This window comes from Mustelus asterias, chromosome 4 (genome assembly GCF_964213995.1).
Source record: "Mustelus asterias chromosome 4, sMusAst1.hap1.1, whole genome shotgun sequence".
Classification (NCBI taxonomy): domain Eukaryota; kingdom Metazoa; phylum Chordata; class Chondrichthyes; order Carcharhiniformes; family Triakidae; genus Mustelus; species Mustelus asterias.
Genome location: NC_135804.1, coordinates 64,849,602 through 64,866,094, shown reverse-complemented (window position 1 = coordinate 64,866,094; position 16,493 = coordinate 64,849,602). Strand labels below are relative to the sequence as shown.

At 42.4% G+C, this 16,493-nt stretch overlaps 1 protein-coding gene across 10 annotated transcripts in view; it reads left to right on the top strand.

Moving 5' to 3' along the window:
• Window positions 1-16,493, top strand: part of cnot1 (CCR4-NOT transcription complex, subunit 1) — a 204,249-nt gene that overhangs the window by 146,450 nt on the left and 41,306 nt on the right. For 8 of the 10 annotated variants that reach the window (XM_078211150.1, XM_078211148.1, XM_078211146.1 and 5 more), the window contains 3 exons: window positions 1,345-1,522; window positions 5,701-5,831; window positions 11,147-11,443. In XM_078211150.1, coding sequence (XP_078067276.1) covers window positions 1,345-1,522; window positions 5,701-5,831; window positions 11,147-11,443 — 606 coding nt within the window. The remainder of the gene's footprint in view (window positions 1-1,344; window positions 1,523-5,700; window positions 5,832-11,146; window positions 11,444-16,493) is intronic. The other 2 variants (XM_078211147.1, XM_078211152.1) reach the window with 1 other exon arrangement.

Sequence of the window (16,493 nt, the reverse complement as noted above, 5' to 3'; positions counted from 1 at the left end):
TCAGCTGGGAATTACGGCAGTGAATGATGAATCGGTGCCCTTGTTGTTCTGCTCAATATTGTTCCATCCAACGAAGAACTAGGGATATGGTTGCAATGAGGTCCTATTTTCATCAAAGTGGAGGATCAAGAGACTGATCTGGAATACTGTTTCCAGTGATATGATGGCAACATGAAGCCTACATTTGCAGTGGGCAGCGCAATATTCTTTCACCCTTTACAAGAAATAAGATATTGCTGTCATCCCACTGAAGAAAACTGGAGGAAATGGTGACTGATCTCTAATGTTTCTGGGTATTGAAGTTATTTTGTTTGGCTGTCAACAGCATGCCTCCCCATTGCAAAGGCAGCCAGTCTTCCACTGGACCCCTTTAGCCAAGTGCTTAGAATTTGGAAGCCTGCCTTAGTATATGGTCAACTGCCTTGTAACGGCTTCTACCCCTCCCTGCTCTGCTTCCCCTGGTCATAGAACCAGTCCAGGCAGTGTGATTCCGGGGGCTTGAATGCACTAATGATGCAGTTGCCTGAAATGAAAACAGAAAATGCACAACAGCCTGTACCTGAAAAGAGGAAAAGGCAATAGTGACCCTTTGCTAATGCTGGTGAAGTTCTGGTGTATGGTCCATACCTGCAGAGTTAATCTCACCTCAGATGCTATGAATCTGCCATGTGTTTTCTGCTTCAGATTTTCGGTTCTTTTAATGTCTCTTAGTGCAGACACAAGAAAGCTTTAACATCTGTACAGCAAGTCAGGATTCAGAAACAGACCTCCTATTTCAGATCATAGTAGTATGAAAGACGGTGGTGGTTCAGCACTTTACATTTGTCAAAAATACAGGAATTACATCTAATTGCAGCAGGGGCGACACGGTAGCACAGTGGTTAGCGCTGCTGCTTCACAGCACCAGGGACCTGGATTCGATTCCTGGGTCACTGTCTGTGTGGAGTTTACACGTTCTCCCTGTGTCTGCGTGGGTTTCCTCCGGGTGCTCTGGTTTCCTCCCACATTCTGAAAGGCGTGCTGGTTAGGTGCATTGACCTGAACAGGTGCTGGACTGTGGCGACTAGGGGAGTTTCACAACTTTATTGCAATGTTAATGTAAGCCTTGCTTGTGATTAATAAATAAACTTTAACTTTTACTTTAAATATTCTTGGACAAACAAGGATGCTATGGTTAACCTAAATGTATTTCAGGTAGTAACATTTTTGAGGTTTGGAATATATCAGGGCTGCAATAGTTTGATTGTTAAACTGATCATTTATAGGTGAGTATTGTGAGCTCTGACTTTGAATTGGAAGGTGGAACTATTTGCTAACCTTTTTCCAAAAAAAATATTTTCCTAGTTAAACCTGAAGTTTGAAATTGAGGTCTTGTGTAAAAATCTGGCTTTGGATATCAACGACTTGAAGCCTGGAACTTTACTAAAGGACAAAGAAAAATTGACAAATCTAGAGGAACAGCTGTCTGCTCCAAAGAGAGAGTCCAAAATACCAGAGGAGCTGCCTGCAGTTGTCACCACTGGTAAAGTGCTTTTATTTTTGTCCAGTATTAAATTGTCATGTTGCTTACAAAAGGAGAAATTTTGTGGTACACAGCCACCTCATTTAAAATTGATGCAACTGGGCACTGATTAATTACAAATGGTTATTACCCTGAATTTTTCTTTTCTTTTGATTGCCTTTACCATAATGCAGATCATTGTGCTTGATGTAAAATATAGGGTGGGTCAGGTTTCAGTAACACGGCGAGCACTAGGACCCAGAGGGAAACTGGCTTTGCGAGCATTACCGGTAGGCCAGATTGAAGCCTTGGTCTTTAGCTGACAAAGGAGGAGAAGTGGCTCTACAGCAGCTGGGAGGGGAAATGTTTTTCCAGTGGAGGAGTCAGTCTTCTGAAGGTTCAAAAATGCAAGTTATAATACTCTAACAGCTGTGGCCATTGTGCGGTCTTTTTGGGGTGTGCAGCAGCTATTTTGATGTAATTGCTATATAATTCTAGAATTCATGATGTGCTGTACCAGACGCTACCGCTTCAGTCCTGCCAGTAATGTAAGATGTAGAACGGAGGACACTGGAATTAAACATCCTAGGGTTTGGTATGCCTGCATTTTTGTGTTAATATTCTGCCATTTATTTTATTTTCAACTAGCAGATAAATGATTTTGAGGGAAAAGTTTTGGAACATACATGAGATGATTGTTTGGATTTATAATGTGTATTAAGTTAATGCAGCTAAATGGAATGGTTCCTGTTTCTGATACTAAGAGGAAAAAAGGCTGTTTGGCCCATCCAACCAGTAGTGTTTGTTTATTTGTCTTAAATTTTTTTTAAAAATCCTTGCCCATCTCCCCATCTCAGGCCTGACTATTGATGGCATTTTTGTAATTTAACATTCACTTCCAGTCATCATACGTGACTGTGTTGATCGGTTGCAGCCCTGATGCACCAGAAAGCTGTCTAGTGCTGTCCCTGCAGTTTAAATTGGGGGAGAGTGGGATGGGGGAGAACTAAGAATTGTACCTGTAAATACGCTCCATTATCTTTCTACCCACTTTTATGTTGCGCGTTTTAGTTCATTTGCCTTTGATTTTTAAAATGGTGGCAGTCAAGTAAATTTCTGGTTCTGGATACAAGGATTTCACTTGACCGTTCCTATCATGCTGCAAAGATTTCCAGCTACTGCATGTTCATTGAGTTTATTTGATATTCACGGTTTGACGTGTCTCGTCAGGCATTGCACTCCTTTTACCGTAGATGTTCAGAAGAGATTGTAATATATTACACTGGGCACTATTGGGGCTATTTCACAAGTATGAAAGAACCTAATATTAAGTAGCTGTGATAACTTCTGCAGCACACCAATAATGCTGCATCGTCACACTTGCCTAACCTGTGCTATCCAGTGACCTTCTGGTTTAAAGTCTGGATGTTGGGTGAGGACTGCACAGGGCTCTGCTGTACAGCCATACACTCAAGGCACCTGCTGGCACTCATTCTTTAGGCTTGTCAATGAGCAGTTATGTGGGCGAGGTTCTTGACCATGGGCAATGGCCAGCATCTGGAATTATACTCTCCCAGATATAATCCTGTCAGGAGAGGAAGGAAAAGCCAAGTGAGTCTTGCCCTTGTTTTTTTTTATATTACATTTTCCTCTCATTGGCCTACTCTGCAGTTGTTAATTTGAGGCCGTAGTTTGTGTCCTATATTTAAAATATGCTTTGTCATTGTGACTTCTGGATTCAATTAAGCAGTGAGCAAAGGAAATTCCAGTCTGTTGTTCAGATGGTTTGTAGCAATATAGCAAAACGGTGAGGTTTTATGAGTTTGATATTTTAGGCATCCATGCGCTTCCCGATATCCTTGAACAAGTGTGTACACTTGCCCAAATAGCGTGGTATCGGTAAATAACAACAGAATTGCTTTCAATTTATTTTCAACAGCCGGTTTCATGCTCTGCTTTCACTTGACCACTCTGTCTTCGGGAGATAGGCTACCAATGGAATAAGACTTTTACTTGGCCTCTTTTTGCAAAGTAACTTTATTTACAAAAAGACAAGTGAACAGTAGCTGCAACACAGTTCAGTTTATTTAGTTGATTGAGTAACGCAAAATAATCTTGCAACTGATGACCATTTCAGAAGGAATCTTTGGTATATACTTTCAAAAAAAAGGAAGAAGCACATTTAATGACCGGTATTTGTTAAACTGCTAATGCAGCACGCTTGGAAACAAATCGTTTCTTCCGCAGATACCTGTTATTTTTGAAACAACTGTATCAATGAGGCATACATTCTGCTAGTGAAGTTGACTTTTAAACCTTTTGTGAACCATGACAATTTAAAAAAACTTGTTTTAGATATAACTTTTGTCACAACTTTCAATTTATTAATAAATGTTTTGAGGTACTGTGGTTTATTGCATGTTAAATGGAGGGAGTGCATTTCCATTCATAAAACAAATATTTCAGTTGGAACAAATTTTCAGTTAGCTATTTTCCTACTTGTCATGAATATGATAGCTACTTTAGCTTTTGATTTGTTAACTTTAGTATCAGTAAACATCTGCACTTGGATCCTCCTTCCCAGCTATTCTTGTTTACATTATTTACAGTACTTTATTGTGCGGCATTTTGTTACCTTGGCCTACAAAAGAATGATTATCCTGGAAGTTCTGGCCACAAATGACTGCTTTTACCCATGGGAGCTTTTGGCTATAAAGTTGAATTCTTCCATTGTTTGCTGTCCCATATCCAAAGAGGAGACTGATGTCATCCCAGAAATCTAGTGAACTTCCGCCCAACTCTGCATCAGATCCCTCTCCCACACAACATACAGAACGCACTCTGTCTACCCCGCATCCTTTCGTTTGGTGTTGGAACAGGAGCGTAATTTTTCTCTCGGCGTGTCTGGTTAACAAAGAAGTAAGAGCATGGCCCTGAATGGAACCTTATGTAGAGTGGGAATGTCACTTAACTGTTCAGTGTCATTTTTTTTTTTTGCAGAACAGTTGACTTAAAGAATTTCTCGTCTCCTCACCACCAGCCCTCTCCCCCAGTCAATAATATCTTGTTTGTATGTGAAGGCTGAACAAGGTTGTGCCCATAATAATAATCCTTCTCTTTTCCAAAAGATTATTTAAAATTTCCATAATGGAACAAATTGATCCAAATTCTTTCACTCCTATTTGTTTTACTCCTAATGAATAAAAAATTGCAATATCCTTCAATCGATGAATTTGACCAGCCAAATTTCTCTTCCCCACACCTTTCCTCTATCTCAGAAGTGGTTTGAATTAATCTTTTTAGGCTTTGCAGTTAATTGAAGGTTCTTGTAAAGAATGCATTAAATGGGAATTAGTAGTTTTAAAGATCCGTTGGATGCATTGTTCCTGCTGCAGTTTAGTTCAACTGTACTCCACACACTTGTCTATATACCAAGCATTCACTGGCCCCACTTCATCATTCAGGAGAAACTTGGTAACAGGAAGTTAACTCAGCTTCATTTACTTGTGTGTAACTGGAATCTTGATTGAATTGCACTGATGAAATTTTCTAAATTCTTTTGTTTTGTTTTTTAAAATTGAGAGTTTGAGAAATTGATTATCAGCTGAAAGCAAGGAAGAATGTAAAATCTCTTAACTGAACAGCTGAGCATTCAGTTGGGATCTGCCATCAATGCAATATTAAGGAAGCAGAGCATCAAAACATGACATTTCTTAAGGATTCCTAGTTATACACCAGCTGCTCATAGCTAAGGAAACAAATCAGTGTCACACCCAGGAACCTTCAGATGGTGGATGTATTGACATTGTCCAACCCTGTATACAATTTTTAACTTTTTCTAATTAGCAGTGTATTTTTCAGACTTTGACTGAAAGCATTGTATGATCTCTTTAAATATGAGTACTGCAATGTATTTGCACAGAGTGGATAACTCCCAGTCTGCAAAGGATGTAAGTTGTAGTTGAAACAATTAATGCTTCTTGCACAGTCTAATTGATCATTTCTTAATTGTCTGCAAATTAGTGGACATGTACTTCTTTGCTCCCCCTCTCCACGCCCTCCCAAATAAATGTTATTGATTAACGTTTTTATGTTAAAGAAATGACTTTTATTTCCTGAAAAATGACTGCCACTTGTAGGCTCTTGGAATAAAGGATTTGGACAATTAACAATTAATTCTGTACTTTTTTGCTTTCCAGCAGCACCTGTGACTCCGGCCACAACCACCACATGTACATCTACGGTCCCTCCACAGCCACAGTTCAGCTACCACGACATCAACGTATATTCGCTGGCTGCTTTGGCTCCTCACATTACAGTCAACCCAAATGTAAGTAGGTTTCAGTGTAATGCATCAATAATGAGCAAAGTGACTTTGTGTTTGCACGTTTCAGAAATCCTGATGCCTCGTGAGGTTGTTTAGTGGAGAGTAGGAAACCCTTTGACCAACGTCCTTCTCATACACAATACATTGTGCTAGTCTTCAGTGAGTTAGAATGGAAGATTATTTGATGAACTAACTATTTTGGGCATGAAGTCTTATAGGCAGTTTTACCAAAAAAGAAGCAAATGCTAATTGTAAGTTTGTAATTTGGCTCAAAGCCACTCACAATACTTGAGCCATAACTACACTTGAGAATATGTCATGCCTGTTGAAAATTGACATTTAACATTTTGGAAAGTATAATGCGAATATAGACTTCCCATAATGTTGCACTTCCCAGTGTGACAGTGCAGATTAGCCTAATTTTGAGAGTTTGTTTTATAGTTTACTGCCATTCATAAACTTTCTAAGACCTATTGTATGGTTTGCACTTTATATTTAAAGTGACACTATGAGGCTTTGTACACAAATCCAATTATAACTCTATCCTGACAGACATTAAATAGGATCACCACCCACGTTTGTCAGTCTGCCATTTGCAGCAGTGTTCACTAGGTGAGATGACTCATGCTGTTTGCTAAGACCAGTTGATTGGTTATCGTTCCTATTGACGGAGCAGTGAACTTGAGAGATGGCAAAAATAACTGAACACAGGGCAGTATAGATGGAGCAGTGTCCTCCAGTCGCTGCACATAATTCCTCTCAAACTTTGATGCTGCTTGTTTACAAAGTCATGCATGCCAACACCTGCCTGCTAGTCATGAAGCCTTCATCCTCGGGCAATCAAGATTGTCAGTTCCTTGGAGACCAAGGATATTCTTCACAGCCATGGCTAATTGTGCTGATGTGGAGATGCCGGCGTTGGACTGGGGTAAACACAGTGAGAAGTCTCACAACACCAGGTTAAAGTCCAACAGGTTTATTTGGTAGCAAAAGCCACTAGCTTTCGGAGCGCTGCTCCTTCATCAGGCGAGTGGGATTTCAGTTCACAAACAGGGCATAAAAAGACACAACTCAATTTACAAAATAATGGTTGGAATGCGAGTCTTTACAGGTAATCAAGTCTTAAAGGTACAGACAATGTGAGTGGAGAGAGGGTTAAGCACAGGTTAAAGAGATGTGTATTGTCTCCAGCCAGGACAGTTAGTGAGATTTTGCAAGCCCAGGCAAGTCGTGGGAGTTACAGATAGTGTGATGTGAACCCAAGATCCCGGTTGAGGCCGTCCTCATGTGTGCGGAACTTGGCTATCAGTCTCTGCTCAGCGACTCTGCGTTGTCGTGTGTTGTGAAGGCTGCCTTGCAGAACGCTTACGCAAAGATCAGAGGCCGAATGCCCGTGTCATGTTTGTCTTCTGAGGAGGTCAGTGCGGTTTTTCGTTGTGGCACGTCGGAACTGTTGATTGATGAGTCGAGCGCCATATCCTGTTCTTATGAGGGCATCTTTCAGCGTCTGGAGGTGTCTGTTGCGATCCTCCTCATCTGAGCAGATCCTGTGTATACGAAGGGCTTGTCCGTAGGGGATGGCTTTAATGTGTTTAGGGTGGAAACTGGAGAAGTGGAGCATCGTGAGGTTATCCGTGGTCCCCATGCTTGTTCTGTGTGTCTGGATGAAGAACTGGTTGTTAAAGGTAAAGACATTGTGGTCCAGGATGAAGTGGATGACCAAATTCACACCTCACTATGCTAACATCTTCATGCACAGATTCGAACAAGACCTCTTCACCGCACAGGACCTTCAACCGATGCTATACACTAGATACATCGATGACATTTTCTTTCTTTGGACTCATGGTGAACAATCACTGAAACAACTATATGATGACAGCAGCAAGTTCCATCCCACCATCAGACTCAACATGCACAACTATCCGGAATCAGTTGCACTCTTGGACACACGCATCTCCATCAAGGACGGTTAGCTCAGCACGTCACTGTACCGCAAGCCCACAGATAACCTCACGATGCTCCACTTCTCCAGCTTCCACCCTAAATATGTTAAAGAAGTCATCTCCTACAGACAAGCCCTCCGTATACACAGGAAGACAAACACGGACACAGCGGGCAGAGAACCCTTCGTCGTCCAGTACTTCCCCGGAGCGGAGAAGCTACAACATCTTCTCCGGAGCTTCAACATGTCATTGATGAAGACGAACATCTCGCCAAGGCCATCCCCACACCCCCACTTCTTGCCTTCAAACAATCGCACAACCTCAAACAGACCATTGTCCGCAGCAAAACTACCCAGCCTTCAGAAGAACCGTGATCACGACACCACACAACCCTGCCACAGCAACCTCTGCAAGACGTGCCGGATCATCGACACGGATGCCATCATCTCACGTCAGAACACCATCCACCAGGTACACGGTACATACACTTGCAACTCGGCCAACGTTGTCAAAAGGATGTCCCGAGGCATGGTACATTGGGGAGACCATGCAGACGCTACGACAACAGATGAATGAACACCGCTCAGCAATCACCAGGCAAGAGTGTTCTCTTCCTGTGGGGGAACACTTCAGCGGTCACGGGCATTCGGCCTCTGATCTTCGGGTAAGCGTTCTCCAAGGCGGCCTTCACGACACACAACAATGCAGAATCGCTGAGCAGAGACTGATAGCCAAGTTCCGCACACATGAAGACGGCCTCAACCGGGATCTTGGGTTCATGTCACACTATCTGTAACCCCCACGACTAGTGGCTTTTGCTACCAAATAAACCTGTTAGACTTTAGCCTGGTGTTGAGAGACTTCTTACTGTAATTGGGCTGAGGCAGCTTCACACACTGGCCAAGTAATGGTGCAATTGGGCACATGGTGCCACTCAATTCATAATCAGACACAGTCTAGAGATTCTAAATTAGCACCCAGTCTTGCTACTTAGGGTGTGCTACAATGCAGTCCATTTGGGACCAACTAACCCTTTCAGAAATAATTTCCGGTATTATTGAAGTAATTGTCCAGTCTTCATTCCAGTATGGAAGTGTAGAAGTGTGGATTATTTCCTGTTGCTTCAATTTCCTTCTGAAAATGAATGAAGTGCAATTCAAATTGGGTGAAGGGAGGGAAGCATTGGAATGCTGTCCACTGGGGAGTCGCAATACATTTGCTCAACGTTTGCCTGGCACCCGATAGGTAAAGAAATATTTTCATCCTTCAGCATCCAGGTGCAGAACAGATTAGATAATTGAGTCCGATGGAGTGCACATTTATAATGAACTCAGGTGATTTTTCTTCTGTTTTATCAAATGGAAGATAAATTAGCCATGTTCCTTCACAGGTGTGCTCTTCAATTATTTAGATCTCTCATATTCATTATTTTGGGCTACAGACTCATGAAAATTCTCCCCATGAGGTCTGGTTTTGTCCGTTGTTTTAGCACAGCAGGCAAAAGTAGCCCTGACTGAATCCGTCTTTTGTCTTTCTTGGCCAAGTTCAAGATCTGCCTCACGAACCAATTTCTTGCTTCCGTCAACCTACCTTGGTTTCCTGAACTGCACACCTTTCTATTAATAATTCAGTAACCAGTGCCCACAGATGTACGAGTGCATGATTTTTAATGTGCTTTTCAGTGGCTGTAAGTTCATTATCGGTTCAGTACTTATTGCATCAAATTAGTATTACTATTAGTGAACTATGTATCACGCTGGTAAATTTACCTCTTTAGCATTTGGATCGGGAAGCCTGAAAGCCATTGATAAAGTTAATGCTTAAAAGTTTCATATTTTTCAAGTAGTTGTGTTGAAATTTGAGCCAGCGCCTGTTCTATTGTAAAAAAAATTGAGAGTAATTTGCTTCAGAACTTTGACAAGCCACACACCAAGGACCATTGCAAATCTAGGTGACTGCTTGATAACATAGCAAAATAAACAGTACTAAATTAACCATTATTCAGTCAACTTAATATTTACATGTCTGCAATAAACGAAGACAAGTTGCCATTCTACTTGAACTGCACTCACATTCAGGTCAACATCTTAACTGCAAGTCAGCCACGTCAGAGCAAATTTGTTTCTTTTTACAAAGCATTGCTGTCTTGATTGGGTAATTCAGTTCAACAAAAGATTTGGTGCTCGACTGCACTGAACCAGCATCCTATCTTTCTTTGTTTTATATGTTGTGATTTAACAAATATTAAGTAATTATGTATACTTTCCCTTGTTCTTTGATATCTGAACCTTTCATTTTCACTTAATTCCACATTTCAGCTTTCCTCTTTGCACTTCTCAAATTATTGCATACTTTCAGAATGAATCCTTTAAAAATACATGGCCAAAATGATGACCAATTTTAAAAGTAAAATGTTATGTCCTGGTTTTCAATGTCAGTCATGATTCAGTTGGCAGCACTTTCGCCTTTGTGTCGGAAGGTTGTGGATTTTAGTCCCACACCAAAAATTAAGCACAAAAGTCAAGGCTGACACTCCAGTGCGGTATAGAGGGAATGTTGCACTGTCAAAGGTAGTGTCTTTCAGATGAGACTAATGTTCTGTCTGTTCTCTCAAGTGGATGTAAAGATCCCATGGCATTCCTTCACACAAGAACAGGGAATTATCCCAAGTGAACTGGCCAGTGCTTAACTTGTTTTTGTGATATTGATTAACGTCTATCTAGTCATTATCACATTGATGTTTATAGCAGCTTGCTGTATGCAAATTGGCTGATACATTTCCTACAAAAGTGACCACACATCATTTAAAAAAAATAAGAGCATAGTGAAGGAAAGTATGACCACCACCACTGGCGCCAGTTCACCATCTTTCTCCCACTTCCACTTACCACATCTCCCCAACCTATTTTCTTGGTCTGTGGGTTCCCCATGGCCACTAGATTTGACTCTGAAAAGGTGGAAGAGACTCTTTGCCCCCATGTTGTTGTTACTTTCCATTATGGCTCATTGCTAGGGAGCATTGCCTTTATTTTTCACACTTGGCCTTGCTTCCTGTCACGTACCACTTCGGCTGGCAAAACAGTCTGATTTGGAACCATGCTGCACTACCGTGTTTGGCCCTTTTAAATACAAAGGATAGATGGATGCATTTTGGGTTACATTGTTAAATGCCTTTCATGTGGTGATTGCATTAATGCTAAAACAGAAGATTTGTAGATTCACCCTGCAATAATACAAGATTCACTTGGAGTGTTGGCTTTAAGGCGTGTTTTATTAATTTTAAATGCAGAAACATATGCTTCACAAATCATTTGGGTAAAGTGTCACTTGTTGAATGACTCTGTTTAACGTTTAACCTGCTTTTCTTTTCAGATTCCTTTATTCCAAGCCCACCCTCAGCTGAAGTCGTACGTGCGGCAGGCAATAGAACGTGCTGTGCAGGAGCTTGTTCATCCTGTTGTTGACCGTTCCATCAAGATTGCCATGACCACATGCGAACAGATAGTCAGGAAGGATTTTGCCCTGGATTCTGAGGAATCACGGATGCGAGTTGCAGCCCATCACATGATGCGTAATCTCACGGCAGGAATGGCAATGATTACATGCAGGGAGCCATTACTAATGAGCATTGCTACCAATCTAAAGAATAATTTTGCCACTGCATTACGGGTTAGTAAATCTCACTTTGATTTGGTATGTACTTCTCTGAACTTGCAGTTAGGTCAGTTTTTGCTGAAATTTGCTGTGCTCTTAACTGGCGACAACATGATGCAAAGATAAGTGGAGGGGCAGGTGGTATTGAGGAGGCGGGGAGGCTGCAGAACGATTTGGACAGGTTAGGAGAGTGGGCAAAGAAGTGGCAGATGCAATGCAATGTGGGAAAGCGTGAGGTTATGCACTTTGGTAGGAAGAATAGAGATGCAGACTATTTTCTAAATGGGGAGAGAATTTAAAAATTGGAAGCACAAAGGGACTTGGAAATCCTAGTTCAAGATTCTCAAAGTTAGCAGGTTGAGTTGGTAGTTAGAAAGGCAATGTTTGTAGTTAGAAAGCAATGTTAGCATTCATTTTGAGAGGACTAGAATACAAAAACAGGGATGTACTGCCAAGGCTTTATAAGGCTCTGGTCAGACCACGTTTGGAGTATTGTGAGCAACATTGGGCCCCATATCTAAGGAAGGATGTGCTGGCCCTGGTGAGGATATAGAGGAGGTTCACGAGAATCTTCCCAGGAATGAAAAGCTTGATGTGTATGAGGAGCATTTAAGAACTCTTGGTCTATACTCAATGGAGTTTAGAAGGATAGAGTGGACTAATGAAGAAATGTTTCCATTAGTAGGAGAGACTAGGATCTGAGGGCACAGCCTCAGGATAATGGGATGACCATTTGGAACCAAGATGAGGGGGAATTTCTTCAGCCAGAGGGTGGTGAATCTATGGAATTCATTGCCTCAGAAGGCTGTAGAGGCCAGGTCATTGAGTGTATTTAAGATAGAGATATACAAGTTCTTGATTGGTATGGGGGTCAAAGGTTACGGGGAAAAGGTGGGGCAATGGGGCTGAGAAACTTAGCCATGATTGAATGGCAGAACAGACTCTGCGCCAAATGGCCTAATTATGCTCCGATGTCTTATGGCCTAACATCAAGCTCTGTGGAAAGGAAACCAGATTCTCAATTAGTTCTGATCTTTTTCCAGTGCCGGGTTGTTGAGCAGCTTAAATCAAGGGCAGGTCTTCAGAGTGTACCATCAACTATGTGAGAATGAAGAATAAAATATTCTTCAGGGTTTGGGTCTGTCTCCTTAATGAGTAGGTTTCATGGTGTTAACTAATATTTTGGCAATGCTTTGATTTAATTTATTGTCACATGTATTAGTATAGTGAAAAATATTGTTTCTTGCGCGCTACACAGACAAAGCATACCATTCTTCGACAAGGAAAGGAGAGAGTGCAGAGTGTAGTGTTACAGTCATAGCTAAGGTGTAGAGAAAGATCAGCTTAATGCAAGGTAGGTCCATTCAAAAGTCTGATGGCAGCAGGGAAGAAGTTGGTATGTGACCTCAGACTTTTTCCCAACGGAAGAAGATAGAAGAGAGAGTGTCTGGGGTGCGTGGGGCCCTTAATTATGCTGGCTGCTTTGCCGAGGCAGCAGGAAATGTAGACAGTCAGTGGATGGGAGGCTGGTTTGTGTGATGGTTTGGGCTACATTCACGACCTTTTGTAGTTCCTTGCGGTCTTGGGCAGAGCAGGAGCCATACCAAGCTGTGATACAACCAGGAAGAATGCTTTCTATGGTGCATCTGTAAAAGTTGGTGAGAATTGTAGCTGACATGCCAAATTTCCTTAGTCTTCTGAGAAAGTAGAGGCATTGGTGGGCTTTCTTAACTATAGTGTCGGCATGGGGGGACCAGGACAGGTTGTTGGTGATCTGGACACCTGGACACCTAAAAACTTGAAGCTCTCGACCCTTTCTACTTTGTCCCCATTGATGTAGACAGGGGCATGTTCTCCACTATGCTTCCTGAAGTCGCTGACAATCTCCTTAGTTTTGTTGACATTGAGGGAGAGATTATTGTTACTGCACCAGTTCACCAGATTCTCTATCTCATTCCTGTACTCTGTCTTGTCATTGTTTGAGATCCGACCCACTATGGTGGTGTCATCAGCAAACTTGAAAATCGAGTTGGAGGGGAAGTTCAGTATTCAGTCGCAGAGGGAGGAGCTGAGGCCCAGGCCGTGGAGTTTGGAGATGAGTTTCATAAGAATAATGGTGTTGAAGTTTGAGCTGTAGTCAATAAGTCTGACGTAGGTGTCCTTGTTATCCTAAGTGTTCCAGGGTTGAGTGCAGGGCCAGGGAGATGGCGTTTGCTGTGGACCTGTTGCGGTGGTAGGTGAAATGTAGTGGATCTAGGCAGTTCGGGTGGCTGGAATTGATTTGTATCATGACTAACCTTTCTAAGCACTTCATGACGATGGATGTCAGAGCCACCGGATGATGGTCATAAAGGCATGCTGCTTGGCTTTTCTTTGGTACTGAGACGATGGTCGTCTTTTTGAAACAGATCGGGACCTCAGATTGTTGTAAAGAGAGGTTGAAGATGTCTGCGAATACCCCCGTCAGCTGATCCGCACAGGATCGGAATGCTTGTCCGAGTACCCCATCTGGGCAAGTCGCTTTTCATGGGTTGACCTTCAAGAAATCTGCTCTGACATCTGCAATGGTGACCTCAGATACAGGTTCAGCCGAGGCTTCCAGGGTGGAGGGCTTGTTCTCGCTGACCTCTTGCTCAAAACAGGGTTCAAATGCATTGAGCTCATCAGGGAGGGGTGCGTTGGAGCTGGCGATTTTGCATGTCTTCATCTTCTAGCCTGTTATGTCTTGCAGACCTTGCCATAGTCGGCAGGGGTCTGTGTGGCTAGTCTGGGACACTAGCTTTGTCCGGTACTGTCTTTTGGCATCTTTAATGGATCTCCTTAGATAGTATTTGGCTTTCTTTTATAGGTCAGGGTCGCCTGACTTGAGCGCCTCAGACCTAGACTTCAGCAAGCAGTGGATATCCCTGTTCATCCATGGTTTCAGGTTGGGAAACATGCAGATTTGCTTCTTTGGCACACAGTCTTCTATACACTTACGAATGAAGTCAGTTACTGTCGTGGTGTACTCGTTCAGGCTGGTTGCAGAGTTTTTAAATACTGACCAATCCACTGACTCTAAGCATGTAGGAGATCATCTGATTCCTCAGACCAACATTGCACGATTTCCTTTGAAGGATTCTCCCGCTTCAGTTTTTGCTTGTAAGCCAGGAGCACAGCATTGTGATCTGATTTGCCCAAGTGTGGGCGGGTGATAGAGCGGTAGACATGTTTGATATTTGTGTAGCAGTCGTCTAGGATGTTTGGGACTCTGATGGAACAGGGGACGTGTTGGTGCTAACTTGGTAGTGCGCTCTTGAGCTTGGCCCGATTTGACGTCCCCGGCCACGATGAACAAGGCCTCTGGATGTTTCGTCTCAAGACTATTTGTAGTGGTGTATATTTCATCCAGCGCGATCTTCATGTCGCATGGGGTGGGATGTAAACTGCTGTCGGGATAACACAGATGAACCCCCGCAGAAGGTAGTAAGGGCAGCATTTTAGTGCCAGATATTCTAGGTCCAAGGAGCAGAAACTCGCCAGTGTTGCTATGTCTAGGCACCACGAGGTGTTGATTAGGAAGCAGACCCTATCTCCCCTAGCCTGGTCTGAGGCCGTTGTATGGTCCTTTTGATGGATTGAGAAGCCCTCTGGTTGTAGGGCACAGTCCGATGAAGCAGGAGTGAGCCACGTCTCCGTGAAACAGAGCCCACAACAGTCCAATGCAATTGGAGTTCTGAATTTAAAGTAACTTGTGTCTGCTTGGTTACTTCCAGAAAAGATCACTGCATATATTACAAACTATACATTACACACCTCACATCAGCATCTGATGTGTATTCGTGATTATCACTTATAGTTATAAATGTGATTGAATCCTAAGATAGACGTGCTGCAGCTGAATGAAAACTATTTGATATAAAACTGCACACACAATGCAGTCACACAAAAGGGCAATTTGAACATAAAAACTAGGTAGTGGTAGATAGAGGCTGCTGATTTTGAGAACTAAAGGTGGATTGAAAATAAAATTAGTACAATCAGAACGGAGGGGTTGGATATAGGTGTGTTAAATTTGAAACCAAGTTGGGTATTTTTAAAAATAATTTTAATGGGTCAGATTTGAGATATATTGGAGCAATGTGAAGTTAAATTGGTATGCAGGTATAGCATCTCATCCTGCACACTCGGGACCAAGGCCATGCCAAATTTCAGGTCAGGCTGTGGGCAGATGGGGTCGAGCTGAGCCAGGGTGGGACAAAGGGTCGCTTGGAGTTGGAATAGAGCAGCACACCAAGTGGGGAAACCAGTAGCGAGTCTGGATCCACAATTCAGGGCCTAGCCAAATTGTCCAGCTAAATTTTTAATTTTATTCAAAACCACCCAATAGCCAGCGAGAATTGGAGGAGCAAATCAGCGGACAGATAGCTGACAACTGCAAGAAACACAAAGTTGTGATAGTAGGGGATTTTAATTTTCCACATATAGATTGGGACTCACATACTGTTAAAGGTTTAGACAGGGTAGAGTTTGTAAAATGTGTTCAGGAGAATTTTCTACATCAGTATATAGAGGTGCCAACGAGAGAGGATGCGATATTGGATCTCCTATTGGGAAATGAGTTAGGGCAGGTGATGGATGTGAGTGTGAGGGAACACTTTGGATCCAGTGATCATAATGCCATTAGTTTCAACCTGATCATGGATAAAGATAGATCTGGTCCTCGGGTTGAAGTTCTGAACTGGTAAAAGGCCAAATTTGATGAAATGCGAAGGGATCTGGGAAGTGTGGATTGGCACAGGCTGTTCTCTGGTCAGGATGTAAATGGAAAGTGGGAGGCCTTCAAAGGAGAAATTTTGAGAGTGCAGAGTTTGTATGTTCCTGTCAGGATTAAAGGCAAAGTAAATAGGAATAAGGAACCTTGGTTCTCGAGGGAGATTGTAACACTGATTAAGAGGAAGAGAGAGTTGTATGAAATGTACAGGCAGCAAGGAACACATCAGATGCTCGAGGAGTATAAAAAGTGCAAGAAGCTACTTAAGAGGGAAATCAGGAGGGCTAAAAGAAGACATGAGGTTGCTTTGGC